Below are 17860 nucleotides of genomic sequence, written 5' to 3'. Positions count from 1 at the left end.
AGAATTTTTTTTAATATTTATTTTTTAGTTCTCAGCGGACACAACATCTTTGTTGGTATGTGGTGCTGAGGATCGAACCCGGGCCGCACGCATGCCAGGCGAGCGCGCTACCGCTTGAGCCACATCCCCAGCCCCCAGAATTGTTTTAATTGGAAACTTTCAGCATTGCAACAACACAGACTAGCCCATTCCTGCCATTACAGAAAAGAGGTTTAAAAATGGAAAAAAAAAAAAGAGGGAGGGCGCTGAGGTTGTGGCTCAGCAGTAGAGCGCTCGCCTCACATGTGGGTTCAATCCTCAGCACCACATAAAAATAAATAAACGAAATAGAGGTATTGTGTTCAACTACAAGTAAAAACAAAAACTTGAAAAAAGAAGTGGCAGGAAAATCTGACTTGAATGGCTTCACTTAGAAATTATTGGGTGCTCTCTGGATTGTTATGGGGTGGTTGGGTTTTTTTTTTTTTTTGCATTTTTATCATTTAGAATAACATTACTATGGACTCCCTTATTTCTTAATAACATTAGAAAATATCTAATAAATAGAAGAATCTTATATATGCAAAGGTATTACATCCCTGGATTACTTCACAGGGTTAATGAATCAAAAATTCAGACTTGGGGCTGGGATTTGTGGCTCAGTGGTAGAACACTCGCCTACATGGGCGGGACCCAGGTTCTATCCTCAGCACCACATAAAAATAAAGACATTGTGTTGTGTCCATTTACACCTAAAAAATAAATTTAAAAATTTTTTTAAAAAAAGTTCAGACTTAGCTGAGCACAGTGGCACACACCTGTAATCTCAGCAGCTCGGGAGGCTGAGGCAGGAGGATTGCAAGTTCAAAGCCAGCCTCAGCAAGAGAGGTGCTAAGCAACTCAGTGAGACTCTGTCTCTAAATAAAATATAAAATAGGGCTGGGATGTGGCTCAGTGGTCAAGTGCCCCTGAGTTCAACCCCTGGTACCAAAACATAACAAATGTTCAGACTTCTCCAAGTCTGACTATATAATTAAGAAGCATGCTGTTATCAGATAATACCAGATAAGAGATGCCAGGTTGTAAAGTGAACTTTTCTGCCTGTTTGTCTCCTTGACAAATTCTGAAGACATGGAGTTTCTAGAAGTACTCACCGAGGGACTAGAACGAGTCCTCCTTGTCCGGGGTGGTGGCAGTGAAGTGATCACCATTTACTCATAATCTGCTCCTGAATGACTCTGCTTGGTCTCTCATTTTCTAAAAGGCTTCCATCCTCCATGGAAAAGTGATGGTTCTTTATTACCACACTCACTCAACTAGAGTCCTGTGTTCTGTACACGTAACACTGAACTTTTGATGAGCTGAGCTTCCAGTACTTGTTCAAGAATACTTATAGATCTGTTCTTGGCTCCCTTATAATGACAGAAGCAGCAGATACTCCTTCAACATCAGAAGAATGATCAAGTCCCAAAACCATTCAGTACCAAGAGAAGGCAAGTTAGGATTAACAAAGCCAATAAATGGGAACCTTTTAGCACTGTTGAAGACAGCAACATGATAAAAGGAATGCTAAAAATTCAACTAAAGACAAAAAGCAAGTACATAGCCAACATTAAAGATGAGTCTCAGAAGTCATGGTTCAATGATAACACCACAGGGGTAATTGCCAGAGACAGCCTCACCTTACTAAAGAATTTGTGGCTAGGTGTATGGGGGCCTATTTATTAGCCTTGTGAAAATAACCAGTGGCAAGCCAAGATGTAAACCTTTTATAGCTAATTATTTCTTTAGTGTACCTTCTGTTCTCTAGGACTCTGTTAGGGTACATATCTACAAAACATGAAACATGGCAGCAGCCTCTCCTTCTCCCTCAAAAACAAGATTGCCCCAGAATGTCAGGTTTAAGTATCTACACTGTGTCCGTGTATATTTCAGCTGTTTCTCTTAGCTCAAAACAAATTCTGTGATTGTAACACAGGCACTGTTACCACACACACACACACACACAAAAAAAAAAAAAAAAAGGTAAGGATTGGTCTCTTTCAGGTTCTTTAAATGGCTAAACTAAGGAAATTCCAAGGAGTAGCTATTAAAATTTACCCAAGTAGTCTCTGGTTATCTATGCGACAAGGGCAAAATATACAAGCTGTTTTGTAGAAACAGGTCATGATGCACACTGGCCACTAGGTTCTCCTTTCCTTCTTTTTATGCCTCAAGTTACTAGGCCTGGATCAAGAACCCTTAAGGAACAAATACTAGGAAGACTGGCTAATATCATTCTCTGAAAGCTCTGGACTGTCTTTAAAAGGGGGAATTCAGCAATGGAACTGGAAGTTCTAGAGCCATACTGTTTCCATAGTGCCAAAGTTATCAAGCTGCTACTCTCCTTACCTACTTAAAAATGCATACAAATTGACAATGGCCTGATTCAAGAAAATTTGTTTTCACTAAGTAATCTATGGCCTCATCCCTAAGGTTATAGTTAAGACTTGAGGCACTCAACTAAATGGCCCAAATATGAGCATTTCCCCCCTTTTCCTTTTATTCTTCATTCTGACTGAAGAAATTTGGCTCTAAAGTATTATCCAAGCCACCAGTCTTTTTTTTTTTCCAGAAAGTTCTAAATGTGCCAAGGAAATACTTTTACAAACTCATCTTTTTATTTACTAATTTACTGATCACAAAACACTTGGCTTACCAGCATAGGGAAACTATGTGTGTGGCTAAGCAGTAATTTCAAATATGTGAAATTTTCATTTCTTATACAAGATAGGTATTTAAGAAACTGTCTTCTTGCCTGTATTCACAGCTACTTTTAATTTCACTTTATTAATGATAAATAGTGCCACTCTCTTTTGATTACCCAGTAAGATTTGGAATAAGCTCTGTCGCAAATAATTCTTTTGACACACAGGGACAAAGAAGAAAATTGTTCAGTATGGCTTAAGAAATTAAGTCATTTTGATTTGTTCCTTTTGCTCTTCTTTCAAACTTCAGGCCCATTTGTGGGTAGCAAAGCAGACAGTATCTTATGTCTTTTCTTCTGCTCCTTCCTGCGGGGAATAGAAATTTTGTTTACAACTCCCATTGCAACACTCCACTGCTTAGTTGAGTATAGTAGTAATGGATCAGGTCCCCTAGGACCTAAGATCTTCAAGACTCCAATACTGTAAAGGTCATCCTGCCCAGGAATTTCCCAAAATTTACACATACTCCTGGCCAAAGTGATACACATTTTTCCTATACAGAATAAATATGGGCAGAAAATAAGGTAATTTTAGAAGTGCTATTTGTGGTTGGAACTCTGTAAGAATCTTTTAAAGGGAGGAAGGAATTAGTGACTTATTAACAATGCCACTACCTTAATCCCTAAAATACGAAATCACTGTTACATGGAAAAACGATTATTAGGCCAGATTTATATTCAGCTGTCTAGAGCATTTCACGTCTATGTGTTGCTTATGTTGTCTGTCTACAAAATGTCTTGTCTGGTTTAATCACTGCAAATAAAGCAATACTGAAAACTTGATGAGAGAATGCACCTTAGGGGAAGGGGCTTTTGTTTCAAGAGGGAAGACTAAGACCTCCTGCTCTTTGGGCAAGATCCAGCTTTTAAGTCTTACCTATGACTTTACCAGGGCAGGATAATATATAATTTCTCCTACTGCTGGCTCTCTGCCTTCCATAGCTATCTTAAAAGCTGAAGTTTGAACTGCAGTGTCTGTTTGACAGGTTCCTTGTGGCAGGAGAAAGATCACTGCTCTTTATCTTCCATTGCCTCTGATCTTTGTGGCCCCAGGGATTCCACCAATCCTCATTCCCCCTAAACATGTTAAAAATTCTTTATTGTATTAAAGTAACAATTACACTGTAAGCATATTTATGTGTTCTTTTTTCTGGTTTATTTTTCTTTTCATCATGTATAATTTAAATCCAGCATTAGTTCCATCCATGAGTGTCTCCAACAGAATTTTTATGTCCCAATTTGTGTTAAATAGAAGTGAACTATTAAGGAAAATAGATTTATTAAAGGAAATTTGTGAAACTTTTAAGTATTGTTTTCAACCATTTAATTTATTAAAAGGAGATGCTGCTATGGCTTTTGATTTAGCAGCAACCACTCTTTTGTTTACATAGAGTTCTGGTTTTATTTGTTTTGCTCTGTACTGCAAACATAAATAAAGTTTTCTACATTATTTTCAGCCAGGGGTTGTGGTATAGTTTCTTTGTGTTTGTAGTAATATACACATTGTCCTATGCTTTGTCTCCTGACCATGGAGAAGAGAGCTTTTTGGTTCTTTTCAATATGAGTGAGTATACTTAAAAAAAAAAAAAAAAAAAAAAAAGTATACTTAGGGAGCCATTTAGCTTAAAGAAGGATGTAAATGAGGCCAAATATACAGGCACCTGGTGCTTCCTTCTCAGGTTCACAAAAGTAATCCTCCACCACTGAACTCCATTCTCTGGAAGAAGAAACAGTAAACAGTTTAGTGGTGAATAAGTGTTGAAATAACTTTCTGAATCAGTATTTTAATCACAAGTTCTATTATTTCTTATCATTAAAAAAAATCTTCCAAACACCTAATAGCTTTTATTACTTAAGAAATGAATTCTAATACCAACTCTTAATTCTCTACCATCAAATGAGTCAGCTATTCACTGTACAAATGCCTCAAATTTGACTTTTCTTTTACCTTACCTCAGGGGGCTCAATGAAGGCTAACCAGTCTGATGCATGTGTAGGCAGTAGTCCCATAGACTGACACTTGTAAACAGCCAATGCCAAACCCATTACGTTCCCAATGAGATAGACCAAACCCTGAAGAAACTTCTGGCTTGAACTCTCTAGCATCTTGAAAGCTGTCGGGGATAACAGAAGCTGTCAAAACCAAAACAACCTTCCTTTTTCAATATGAATCAAATCAAGCATATATTAATATAGATAAACCCAAAATAAGATAGCAAATAGGATCACTAAAGGTGAACAGAATACTGTGAGCAGCATTGTTTTCCCCTCCATTTCACCACTACTACCATCACCACCCTGCATACCTTTTGGTTAAAAAAAAAATTATGCCTAAGACTTTAAATTCTTAAAACATAGGGAAGGGTTTATTATTTCAAAAATACTTACTGGCTGAAATGGCCATAAGTGCTTGAATGGGTCGCCAGGCCATCATACACACCATCATAGTAGGGAAGATGGAGATAGTATTTCCTGCCATGTACATGATGAAGAGGTTCATAGGAATCTGCTTGAGGGGACCCAAGGCGATGTCCCAGCAGCGCTAAAACAAGCACAGTTATAACCTTTCATCATTACCCTCAATCCCACATTTACTGCATCAGTGATGCTAAAGTCAAATAAACAGAATTCCCAATTCCCTGCTTCTGACTAAGCTGACTCAATTCCACCACCTCTTCCTTTCTCCATGTTGCCATAGGAAGCTCCTTTCCATTAAAGGTATAAGACAGCCTCACCATCTGTTAGTTTTCCCCATAAGATTTCCAGTCATCTTTTTCTTGTGATTTTGGCTAAAGAAAAGATTTTCCTGCTTTTGTCCTTGAACTTCTGCATATATCACTGTCCCTTTTACAACTAAAGAAATAGAAAACTCCAGCTACAACTAAAGAAATAGAAAACTCCACATGCTGGGAGATTACCACACCTTAACAACAGAACAGGCAGGGGCTGGGGTTATAGCTCAGTGGTAGAACACTTGCCTAGCCTGTGTGAGACATTGGGTTTGATCCTCAGCACCACATAAAAATAAATAAAACAAAGGTATTATGAAAAAATTGTTTTGAAAAGATAACAGGCAAGTCAAGACACGATTTGAATGACATAAACGAACTTTCACATATATAAAACTGTACCCAACAATTACGGAATTCATATTCTTTTCAAACATCAGATAGTTAGAAAAACTGGCCACTTGCTGAGCCATGTATGAAAATCTCAATGTCACAGAACTCAAAATATACAGTGTTCTTTGACTATAATGCAACTAAGCTAGAAATCAAAAGGTAACTAGAAAATCCCTTATATTTAGAAATTAACAAATGTATACTAATCCATGAATGCTATCAAAATGGAAAATAGAAATGTTAATTGGAAACAAAAATGCTGCATTAAAACTTGTATAAAGTTAGAGCTGTAATATATTTATAATCTTAAATACATATCAGAAGACTTAGTGAGGCTCTGTCTCAAAAAGGGCTGGGAATGTACCTCAGTGGAAAAGCACCCTGGGTTCAATCCCCAGTACAAAAAAAAAAAAAAAAAAAGCTAGAAAAAGAACAAACTAGCTAGCTGGGCATGGTAGCATACATCTATAATCCCAGTGACTTGGGAGGCTGAATCAAGATGATCACAGTTTCAAAGCCAGTCTCAGCAACTTAGGCTCTAAGCAACCTACTGACACCCTGTCTCAAAATTTAAAAAAGGGGAGGGGAGGCTAGGGATATGGCTCAGTGATTAAGCAGGTTCCATCCCTGGTACCAAAAAAGAACAACAAAGAAACTTAGGAAAAAAACAGACTTTTTTTTGGTACTGGGGGACTGAACCCATGGGCACTTTACCACTGATCGCCATCCCCAGACCTTTTTATTATTTTGAGAAAGGGTCTCATTAAATTGCTAGCCTCAAAACTGAAGCTCCTGCCCCAACCTCCCAAGTTGCTGGGATTACATGCATGCACGGCTGCCCTTGGCTAAAGTTAGAGGAAAAAAAAAAAAATTGCTATCATGTAACACTTTAATGTACCAAGATGAAAAATTACAGGATTAATGGGCTAGGGATGTGACTTGGTGGTAGTGTTTGCTTAGCATGCACAAGGCCCTGGGTTTGATCCCCAATACTGCGCAAAAATAAATAAATAATGCATATTGAGAAAAGATTGATAATAGCTCTGTCATTTTCATGTTGTGAAGATCACATGCATTTCATGAATGCATGAACAAAGACTGTGTAATGCAGAGCAACATTAAGGCCAAGAAAGAAGTAAGAAAAGGAAAGAAAGTGCTATGTACTATTCTAGGCACTTAGGATATATCCAACAAAATCCCCTTCTCATGGAGCTTACAAGAGTGATAAGGGCAATGGGCAATAAAAAAAAATAACTATTATATGATATATTCATAGCATATGTTAATGATATGGAGAAATAGGAAAACAAGATAGGGAGTACCATAAGGGTAGGCTTCACTAAGACCAAAACATTTGAGAGATGTAAAGGTGATAGGCAAGAAGATCTGGAAGAAGAGCATCCAAAAATAGGGAAGAGCAAATACAAAAAACCTGACATGGGCACTTGCCTTGCTGTCTTTAGAGAGCAGCAAGGAAGCCATTATGACTAAAGTGAAATCAATAATCAATAAAGGGTAGAAGATGAGGTCAGAGATGTTTCAGGGGTTTGACCAATGCAGAGTTATGTAGAACATTATGAAGACTGGGCTTTTATGTTGAAAAAATGGGGACCTATAGGAGGATTCAGAATAGGAATGATCTGACTTATATTTTAAAATGATGTTGACTGTTGTGATGAGAATAAACTACAGAGGTCTAGGTATAAGTAACAAGACCAGTTAGATTTCTACTGCAAAAAAGGAATTCAAGAGATTTTTTGGAGATGAAAAATATGTTCTCTTTTAAGAGAACACCACTATCAAAGCTCATCAAATATTACCCTTTAGAGGTTCCCAGCTGAGGGCAATTTGTCTCCTGGGAGACATTTAGAATGCTGGAAATGTGTAATTGTCACAACTAAGGAAGGGCACTACTGCCATCTAATAAGTAGAGCAGGGATACTGAACATCTTACAGTGCACAGTACAGTTCCCCCACAACAAGAAGTATTAACCACCAACAATGCTGAGGTTGATAAACCATGCTTTAGTTGAATGCAGTTTACTGTACATAAACTACAATTTGGAAGAGTTTATATGTACATATATATTTTATTGATTTTTTTTAGTCTCTTGCAAAAATCTGGATGAGAGGGCTGGGGTTGTGACTCAGTGGTAGAATGCTTGCCTAGCATGTGTGAGGCACTGGGTTTGATCCTCAGCACCACATAAAAATAAATAAATAAAGGTGTTTTTTTTAAATATTTTTTATTTTTTAGTTTTCGGCGGACACAACATCTTTGTTTTGTATGTGGTGCTGAGGATGGAACCCGGGCCGCACGCATGCCAGGCGAGCGCGCTACCACTTGAGCCACATCCCCAGCCCTAAATAAAGGTTTAAAAAATAAATCTTAAAAAAAAAAATCTGAATGAGAGATAGTGGCTAGGACCAGGATGATAAAGACAAGAAGTAGTAGGCCTGTCTTGGTGGTGAAAGCCTGTTAATCATAGTAACTAGAAAGGTTAAGTCAGGAGGATGGTAAATTCAAGGCCAGCCTCAGCAACTTAGGTTGGCCGTTTCTCAAAAAAAAAAATTTTCTAAAATACAACATACAGGCATACAGCCACATAATGTTTATTCACAATATACAATTCACAATAGCTAAACTGTGGAACCAACCTATATGCCCTTCAGTAGATGAATGGATGAAGAAAATGTGGTATATATACATAATGGAATATTACTCAGTAATAAAAGAGAATAAAATCATGGCATTGGATATGGAGAAATAGGAAAAATAAAATATCAATAAAAGAGAATAAAATCATGGTAAATGGATGGAGTTGGAAAATATAATGGTAAGTGAAATTAGCCAATCCCTAAAAACCAAATGCTGAATGTTCTCTAATATAAGGAGGCTGATTCATAGTGGGATTGGGAAGGGGAGCAGGGAAGATTAGAGGAACTCTAGATAGGGCAAGGGGAAGGGAGGGGCAAGAGGGTAAAAAAGATGGTGGAATGAGTTGGACATCATTAACCTAAGTACATGTATGAAGACACGATAACAAATTAGAATAAAAAACAAAAGGGGGGGAGGGGGAGGTGCTGGAGATGTGGCTCACTGGTTAAGCGCCCCTGGATTCAATTCCTTAAAAAAATAGTAATAGGATTTGGGATCTTTTTTGAAGGTAATATCTTGACAGTATGGATGTGTGGTGTCAGGGAACTAGCATAAAAAAACGACGACTTAAGCTGGAAAGCCTTGCCACCAGCAGATCATTTTGCAACTATTTCCTAATACCTTGCCTTAATGAATGTCTTTTACTTTTCCAACTGTTAAGCACTATTGGAGCTGTTATGTAAACTACTGTAACACTTACTGCATGCGGTGTAGCTCCCATTCTTTATAAATGGGGTCTACAGTAATGCTACTTGGGAGAGGCGGGTAGGTCCTGACTGGCTCCAGGACTAGGGTAACATCTATACCTCTGTACCTTCTCCACCAGGATCCGGTCTGTCTCCTGCACGCTGGTATCAGGTACTTGCTTGTCCAAGTAACCGACTGGGTATAGTGAGTCTCCCTGGCTACTGCCGCGGTCACTTCGGCCCCTGAAGAACCAAACCAAGAGACTAAAGCTGCAACTTCCCAAACTTTATATCTTTCAGTTCTTGTTCTACCAATCATAATAATAAAGAGCCTCAGATGCACTACCCAGATTAGGCCAAATGCTCAGATGGGCTCGTCAGTCCCTTTGCCAATTGGGAAGACTAAAATAAATATCCTTAGGGAAAAGTAACCTGCACGATAGAGAAGCTGCTACCTCCCCAGGTGACGTCTGTCTATCACCCAACCTTTACACAGAATGCTCCTCAGGATGAGGCTGGGGAAGTTCTAAAGTTCTAAAGCTGGTGACGACTCTAAAGTCGAGCTTGATCCAAGCGCTCACCTGCTGCCTCCTCCAGGCCCGCTCAGTTCAATGGCCCATTTGAACCGCCGGCCTCGGTTGGCCACCAAGCCTCCTTGGGCCGTCATGGCAACGGCCACTTCCTAAGGTTGCGAAGCCTCAAACAGAAGCTGACTCCTAGCTCAGGACCCACTAGCGGCGTAGCCCACCGGCTTCTAACCTCGGCGTCTCCCTCGGCAAGCTCACTTCCGGCGTGTGGATATAGACGTCACTTCCGCCCCCAGAAATTGGCTACCGGGTAAGACTGACGACTAGGAACTTGGATGTAGAAAATCAGGAGAGAGGCAAGATATACAGCTTCCGAAAGCTTCTCCAGTAGACTTGTTATGTGTTCTCTGATCTCCGAGGTGTACTTTACAGTGCACAAGCAAAGTTCATACCTCCTGTGTTAGGAATTGATGTCATGGAAAGCTCTTGATCTCCATTCCTATGTGTTCCTGGGAACACAGTGTTCAAATCCTGGCTCCACCACTAATTGTGTGACCTTGAGCGAGTTATTTAGTAGATTCCAAATACTGCTTGTCCACGGTGTAAGTAACCTTGCTAAGTAGATCTGCCTCCATTCTGCACAAAAGCAAAGTGGCAGTGGAAGGGTATACGGGCTTGGGATTCACGTGGCCAGCCCCCCACCCCCCCGCCTTTTTCTTTTCTTTTCTTTCTTTCTTTTTTTTTTTTTTTTTTTTTTAAGGACAGATCTCTCTTAAATTACCCAGCCTGGTCTCAAACTTGTGGTCCTCTTGCCTAAGCCTCCCGAGTAGCTGGAATTACAGGCGTAGGCCACCGTACCGGGATTCCCATGACCTCCATTTGAATCCTGGCTTCACCACTTAACTAATTTTGTCACCTTTGGCAAGTTAAATCCATTATTTCAACTTCCTCGTATGTAAAAATTAATTCTTCCTATTTTCAAGGTGTGTTGTCAGATTAAATTGTACTGCTTCAGATGCCTAATTTGTTTTTCAAGTATCATTACGTAATCTACATCATTATTCCTAGTTAATGGATTCTGTATTCAGTTGTGTACCCATGTCATAATTTTTTTGTTGTTGTTGTATTTTATTTAGAGACAGGGTCTCACTGAATTGCTTATTAGCACCTCACCATTGCTGAGGCTGGCTTTGAACTCTCTATTCTCCTGTCTTAGCCTCCTAAACCGCTGGGATTACAGGCATGCCCCATCGCACCAGACGAACATTTAGTTTTTTTCCCTATCTCCCTACCACTTTTATGAACCAATGTTACTGAGCATCCTTGTAGTACATCTTGTCTTAGTTCCTTAGGTTATTATACCCCAGGAACTGCGGTTTGCTACATCAAAGAGCTTTCACATTTTAAAAGAATTTTCATTTTCATTTAAAATGCCCACTAGTAAAATCGGCATCATTGACATTCTACCGTCTTTATAAGTTTTTTAATTAGCAGTTCAAAAATGGTACTGTATTTTTTAAAATTTGTATTTCTTCGTAAATTACTTGACAACTGGAATTTGACAGAAGGGGGTACAGTGAGAGTGTGGTTGGGGGTAAGACTGAAAAGAGCCTCCTTGGCCAGTTAAAGAATTTGGATGCTTGAAGATGATGGTAATATAAAACACTGAAGATTTTCACCCCCACTTTGTTTTCCAATTTTACAAATTGGAAGTTTAATAGCAGACTGTTTAAGGCAGAAATAGAAAAGTCTTTCCCCCTTCAATCCATTCTAAAATGTGTATCCATCTGATCATAGGAAGACCCAGCATGTAGATTGCCTTCCCTGATTGCCTTCTTTTCTGCTTTACCACGTTGTCTCTGATGAACCTTTAAGATTCATCTTAAGCTTCACTAGGGCCTTGGCCCTACTGGACATTCCTCTGTCCCAGTATATATTGCCTAATAGCACTTAACCACTTGGCATTGTTGTGTGTTATCATACCCTGAACACTTACCTCTAACCCCCATGCCCTACGCTAAATTACTTGAGGACAGTAGCTGTGTGTTAATTATCTTTGGTTCCACAGCCTAATGCCTCCAACTTGCAAAGTACAGTAGTCCCTCTCACCCCCATCTGTGAGGACACATTCCAAGGCCACCAGTAGATAACCTGAAAATGCGGGTAGTACTGAATTCTATATATACTGTTTCTTTCTATATATACATACCTAGAACACATTCTTAATTTGTAAATTAGACACTTTAAATATTAAGAGATTAACAATAGTATCCAATAATGAAAATAAAAATATAGCACTACACTGTAATAAAATGTGGATGTGGTCTCTTCCTCTCTCAAAGTAGCTTTTTAGACCATACTCACCCTTTTTGTGATGATGTAAGATGCCTACCTGATAAGATTAAGTGAGGTAAATGACTAAGCACTTATTTTTTTGTAGTTAATATGCGGCAGCAAAACTAACAAATTCCCTTTTTCCTTCTTCACAGTTTCTCAGTATAGTAAGTCTTTGCAATCTCAGCATACTTTTTTTTCTTATTAAGCTGAAAGTTTTATCTTTTCACTTAAAGAAAGCACTTTATGGCTTCTCTTTGGCATACCTAAACTGCCAGTATCACAATTCTTGTACTTTGGGCCATTAAATAAAATAAAGGATACTTGAACACAAGCCCTTTGATAGGAAACAATCAAATCTGATAACCAAGAAGGCTACTAAGTGACCAATGGCAGATGGCATAATCAGCAGGAATACATTGGGAAAGGATGATTCAAATCCATGGTAAGATAGAATAGGATACCAGGAGATTTTATTATGCTAACCAGAACAGCATACATTCTGGACTTTTCCAGCGTTGGGGATGTAGCTCAGTGGTAGAGCACTTGCCTAGCATGCTTGAGGCTCTAGATTTGATTCCTAGCACACAAAAGAAGAAGAAAAAAATAGAATTTTTCATTTAATATTTTCCAAACATGGTTGAAAGTAGGGTAACCATAGTTTGAGTATGGATAATGAATCTATGAAAAGCAAAGCTGTGGATTGAGTAGTGGGGAGCTGCTATACTGAATAAGTGTTTAGTGACTGTGAGTAATTAAATTGAAAATAAATATGATAACAATATATGAGTGTGCTATAATTACACATGTAAAGTAAAACTATAAAAATGAGGATATACATCAAAAATGTTAATATTGTATTGGGGTAATGGTTTTCATTTAATGGACTCTTCCCCAGGACACAATAGGGACAGTTCCTCTATGCATGCTCAGATTCTTCAAGAAAAAGATGAATGTCCTCCCTATAAAGCGCTGCTTGTTCTTTTAAAAAGATTATCAGAAAGTCATTAGAAACAATCTCTTGTGAAAATGGAGTTCAGGTTGAAATTTGAGAATTCAATTTTTGCACAGTGTTCTTTGGAAAGAAAAGGAAATTAGTATGATTTTTCATAAGCCTGGGAAACCTGGATTATAAAATCAACTTCAAATGAACTACCAGAATCACTTTGAGTTAGGTACTTTCTTGACCTTAATTTCTTCATTTATAAAACAAGGGATTTAAAATAGATGGTGTCTAAAGGTGTATTCTAGTTCTAGAATATACCGTGCTTGCTTTTAAAAGCTAACATGTTTTGTCTACTGTCCTTTCCATACATATGTTCCCTTAGAAAAGACTCAAATGATAGACACAGTGAAGTAGTGGGATTTCAGATCATCTTTTTAAATTGCTTTTTCCAGTACTTTTCCTAGTTCTCCATATTATTCAGGTACCACTATTGGATTTAGAAAGATAGGTGTTATAATATTATAAAAATAACTATATTATATAAAAAATCTAAACCCAGAAGTATAGTGGTTCTCTATTGAGAATCAACTTAAGAGCTTTTAGAACTATCGATACCTAGGCCATACTTGGAGATTCTGATTGTTTTGCTTAGAGCAGGTCCTGGGCAGCAGATGTTTTGTTTTTTTACCAGGGGAGGTTTACCACTGAGCTACACTCCCAATCATACTGTTTTTTATCTTGAAACAGGGTCTTGCTAAATTGCTGAGACTGGCCTTAAACTTTTGATCCTTCTGTCTCAGCCTCCCAATTGGCTGGGATTACAAGCATGCACCACCATGCCTAGCTGGGCATCAGTATTTTTTAAAGCTCTCCAGGTGATATTGTATGTAGCAAGGATCTAAAATTGCTCACCTAAAGCATTTTATTGCTCTAAAATAACAGGGTGTGAATAGTTACAAAGAGTAATTCAAGCAAATGGTCAGTTTTTGAGAGCCTCATTATGTGCCTAACTGGATTAAACATGAATTGGAAGATAATGGGAATATGAAACTAAAATAAATATTAAATTTACTTTATGCCTTTGAGCAAATATGATGTTAATTAAAGAAAGTAAAAGATAAAGCATGATTCCATAGCTCTCATGAATTTCCTCACTTGACTTTTGTTATTTGTGCCATTTACACATTTTTTTGTGTTTATTTTTTTTATCTCATACTCCTTCCTAGGAATCAAAGAAGCTATTTAATGCCATGTTCCTCTGACAAATAGCATTTAAGCTGAAACCTGAATAATGAATTTTATTTATTCAAAGTATCTGATTTGCAAGAACAGATCCCTTTTGGTTATGGGGAGAAAAGTCTTTCTTAATCTATACAGTTTGACATTAACTCTATAAAAATTGTAGTTTGCTCTTCTTCCTGGTCCAACAAATTTGGCTCTGGAATCTCCTAAACTTTTCCAGTTAAAATGGGTTTCCATTGCAAATTCTAGATATTTTAACTCTGCTATCATTATTGCCTTCTGAAAAGTTTATTCTGTGTCAGTAGCGAGGCTTTAACAAGAAGAAATTCCCCTCCCATTTTTTCTTTTTGTATTTTCAAACCCATTTAGTGAAAAAAATTGTTCAGTTCTACCTTGTTAGTTACTATTGGGTTGCCACGTAATTTCTATGCATATTAATTAATGATGTTAATTAAAGAAAGTAAAAGATAAAGCATGATTCCATAGCTTTTTTCTTCAAATTTTGGTTTATTGATCTGCAGTGTCATAAAATGCCCCTATCAGTAAAGATGTGCACTAGTAGTGTGGTGCTTGGAGAAGTTGCTGGTTTAGTAATTCCATTCTTTTTTAGCAACTGCCTTCTCTTTATTTCAGAAGGGCTGTTGTGCAATTCACATTTTAACAGGTTCCCATTATAGTAAGCTTCCCTCCGGCACTGGCTTAGGAAGCTGGGAAGATTGCCATTCCCACAGATCCCATTAAAGGATAAGAATGACAACCATAGCATGAGTCATAGTGATGTAGTACCTGTGGCCTAACAGGTCTTTCCAAGTTTGGTTACTCTGGATTCATCCATTCCTTCTAGTGATTAATTTCAGCTATCTTGAAAGTGGGCTAAACCGTCTCTAAATCAAGCATCTGAGCAATCTAGATCCTTTGGGAAAAAAATTTCCTGGGTATCAGTTCACATATAAAGCATTGCTTAATAACCTTAGACTTTGAAGGATTCTTATGGACTCAATGTTTGTGTACCCCCAGAGCTCTTATTTTGAAAACTTAATCCCTGGTGTGATGGTGTTTAGAGAGATGGGACCTCTGGGAAGTAAATAGGTTTGGGTGAAATCTAGAGTCCTCATGATAGCATTAGTGCCCTTATAAGAGACATCAAAGAACTTTCTGCCCCACCCACCTCACCGGAAACCCCATATGTGAGCACAAGTGAGAAAGCAAACATCTGCAAGATATGAAGAGAGCCCTAACTAGGGAAGCCCAAACTAGGTTTGATTTAAAACCTAGTTTGATCCAAACCTCCCAGCCTCCAGAACTGTGAGAAAATAAGGTTTGGTTGTTTAAGCCACTCAGTATTTTGCTATGGCAGCTCAAGCAGATTAATACAAAGATGAAGTGTGATTCAAAAGAGTTGGAGGAGAACAATAGGTACTTTTTAGTACTTAAAAGACAAAGTCACCCCTTTACACATGTACAGGAAAGTAGTGTGTTTAATCTTCTCATTGCATAGACAGGAATACACTAAATATTGTCCATTAACTTACTCTCTTTTTGGATATCTTCCATGTCTGTCATGAGACTTTTTTTGTGGGGGGTACCAGGGATTAAACTCACGGGCATTCGGCCACTGAGCCACATCCCCAGCCCTATTTTGTATTTTATTTAAAGACAGGGTGTCACTGAATTGCTTACTGCCCTGCTTTTGCTGAGTCTGGCTTTGAACTCGCAATCCTCCTACCTCAGCCTCTTGAGCTACTGGGAGTACAGGCGTGCACCACACCACCTCATGCAGATCTAACTCATTCTTTTTCTGCAGTGATACATAGTATAGTATATGATAATTTAATTAGTCCCCAATTTATGAGCACTTAAGTTGTTCCCATTTTTCACTGTTAAAAAAATACATCATTATGAACATCCTTGAGTACTTGTCAACAAAGTTTTGTGTGACAGTAATACAATTAGAATTGCTTACCACAGAGGTTATAGAGTTTAAAATGTTGATAGGCTCAAATGGGCCCTCTAACATGTACTTATTTATATTTCCAAGGGTTAACCAAGTATTTTTGGCTCACCTTCCCAGTTGTAGAGGTATAACAGCTGTAGATTTATCAGAAACAAACTCTTTCTGATAGAATCCTCAAACACTAAACACCTCATTTCCACTATCATTCTCCACCCTGACCCCCAAAAAAATCCCAAACAAAACTACTGCTTCCCCCAAGCAGGGCATAGTATTATGGTTGTGTTTAAAAACAATTGCAGATCCCGTAAACCAGGAGTGAGATGTGCTCATATCCACTGCTACTTCTTTATCTGAAAGTGCCATTACTTTTTTCCACAGCCTGCACAGGAAGGTGGGGATTGATTTTGCCAAAGTCAGTTGTCTGGAATTTTCCAAAGGTACTGATGGTGAGCAGTAGATGTTGTTACTTATGGAACAGATGAACTATTGCTGTGAGTTAGACCTCTTCTAGCATCGTCATCTATCAGGCCCAGCATGGGTCTGAGGGTATGAGAGTGACATAAATGTAGCACATACTATGGTTCCCTGAACCTCCAGTCTGAACTTTCATACCTAAGGTTCTTGCCACCAATCTTCCTTCCCTCCCTTACCCTAGTTTTCCTGAATCCTTCCTGATGACAGATCAATTTTTTAAAGTACTGACTTTGTCACTCCCCTGCTAATGGTCCCTGTTGTGTCCTCGCTGCCTCCAAATATTGTTCCTTAATAATTCCAGGTCTTCATACAACTTGCCAGATGCCTACATACATTTTCATTCTTTGCACCTGGTAGTCTCTAAGGCTCTTTGCACACCACAGTGGTCTTGGAACTTATTTTATACTTCCCCTATCAAAATCCTGTCTAGCTTGTCAGGCCCATCTCAAATCCTCCTTTACTGTACCTTTTCTCATCACTACATAGGACTTTGCATTAGAGTTCTTTTCTTGGTGGGTGTTTATGGGTCTTGGATATCTATACATAGTGCCTGGATAATTCTGCACCCCCTTAGCAGGATGAGAGGCAGGAATGCTGACTTACTAGCCTATTCACTCAGAAGGAATGAGAAGACTCCTTTGGAAGGCCTGTGATGAACGAACTTTTTGAATACAAGCACTCATACAGAAATTTTAAAAAAATATGTATGGGCTGCACTTACTGATTTTTAAATAAAAACTTAAACTCCATTGAGCCCTAAGGGAAAATATTTCAGCTTTATTGATAGGAAAAGTATTAATATGTTTTCATCACTAAAATGGCAATGTTTGTGTATATTTCAAAAGTAGCAATACAAAGGTAGATTTATGCTAAATTATGAGATCTGGGAGCTGGTGGCTTATGAAGCAAATATTAGAACTTGGGTCTGGAAAAGAATCTGCTTGAGACTCTGTTCTAACAAGTTTAGAAATGAGAATATTGAGGTTCTTTTCTAGCCTTTAGACAACCAGAAGCCTTGTTTTAGCTGAGCTTTTTTCTGTATTAACACAGCAGTTTCTCTAGAGTCATAGGACTCCGTTACTTGTCTTACCACATCCTTGAGTTAAAAATCATGTCTTGCACTCTTTTCATTCTCTTCTGGTAAAGGTCCAGCAATGATGTTTTTTGCATAACAGGCCATCAAGAAATTCC

At 38.3% G+C, this 17860-nt stretch overlaps 2 protein-coding genes across 7 annotated transcripts in view; one reads left to right on the top strand and one right to left on the bottom strand.

The window, feature by feature from the left end:
• Positions 1 to 2634, top strand: part of SLC12A6 (solute carrier family 12 member 6) — a 98094-nt gene extending 95460 nt beyond the window's left edge. For all 3 annotated transcript variants that reach the window (XM_081288849.1, XM_081288848.1, XM_081288850.1), the window contains one exon: positions 1109 to 2634. In XM_081288849.1, the coding sequence (XP_081144975.1) occupies positions 1109 to 1200 (92 nt within the window). In that variant the 3' untranslated portion in view covers positions 1201 to 2634. The remainder of the gene's footprint in view (positions 1 to 1108) is intronic.
• A 155-nt stretch (positions 2635 to 2789) lies between these two features.
• On the bottom strand, positions 2790 to 9991 carry EMC4 (ER membrane protein complex subunit 4). Of its 4 annotated transcripts, none has more exons than XR_014021332.1 (6): positions 9774 to 9991; positions 9313 to 9435; positions 5114 to 5197; positions 4679 to 4839; positions 4387 to 4442; positions 2790 to 3032 (listed from the first exon to the last, which is right to left on the bottom strand). XR_014021332.1 is itself a non-coding variant. In XM_081288891.1 (6 exons), exons 1-5 carry the CDS (start codon positions 9857 to 9859, stop codon positions 4407 to 4409), a joined length of 552 nt encoding a protein of 183 aa, XP_081145017.1. In that variant the 5' UTR covers positions 9860 to 9991; the 3' UTR covers positions 2790 to 3032; positions 4387 to 4406. The 4 variants fall into 4 exon arrangements, 2 of the variants coding, with proteins under 2 accessions (XP_081145017.1, XP_081145018.1); XM_081288891.1 differs by having other exon boundaries at positions 5114 to 5267; positions 9321 to 9435; XR_014021333.1 differs by lacking the exon at positions 9313 to 9435.
• Positions 9992 to 17860: the final 7869 nt, after the last annotated feature.

The sequence above is a fragment of the Spermophilus citellus genome (assembly GCF_964194105.1).
Source record: "Spermophilus citellus genome assembly, chromosome: 4".
NCBI classification, from domain to species: Eukaryota; Metazoa; Chordata; class Mammalia; order Rodentia; family Sciuridae; genus Spermophilus; species Spermophilus citellus.
Note: the sequence above shows the minus strand (reverse complement) of the source record. Positions and strands in the feature narration are given on the sequence as shown.

Bases quoted from the DNA above. Each gene is read 5' to 3' on its own strand.
- EMC4 (XM_081288891.1), bottom strand. From the start codon at position 9,859: ATGACGGCCCAAGGAGGCTTGGTGGCCAACCGAGGCCGGCGGTTCAAA. The intron at 4,840-5,113 runs GTAAGTATTTTT...TATCCCCGACAG, and splicing joins ACTTATGGCCATTTCAGCCA to CTTTCAAGATGCTAGAGAGT. The intron at 4,443-4,678 runs GTAAGGTAAAAG...TTCTTCTTCCAG, and splicing joins CCTTCATTGAGCCCCCTGAG to AGAATGGAGTTCAGTGGTGG.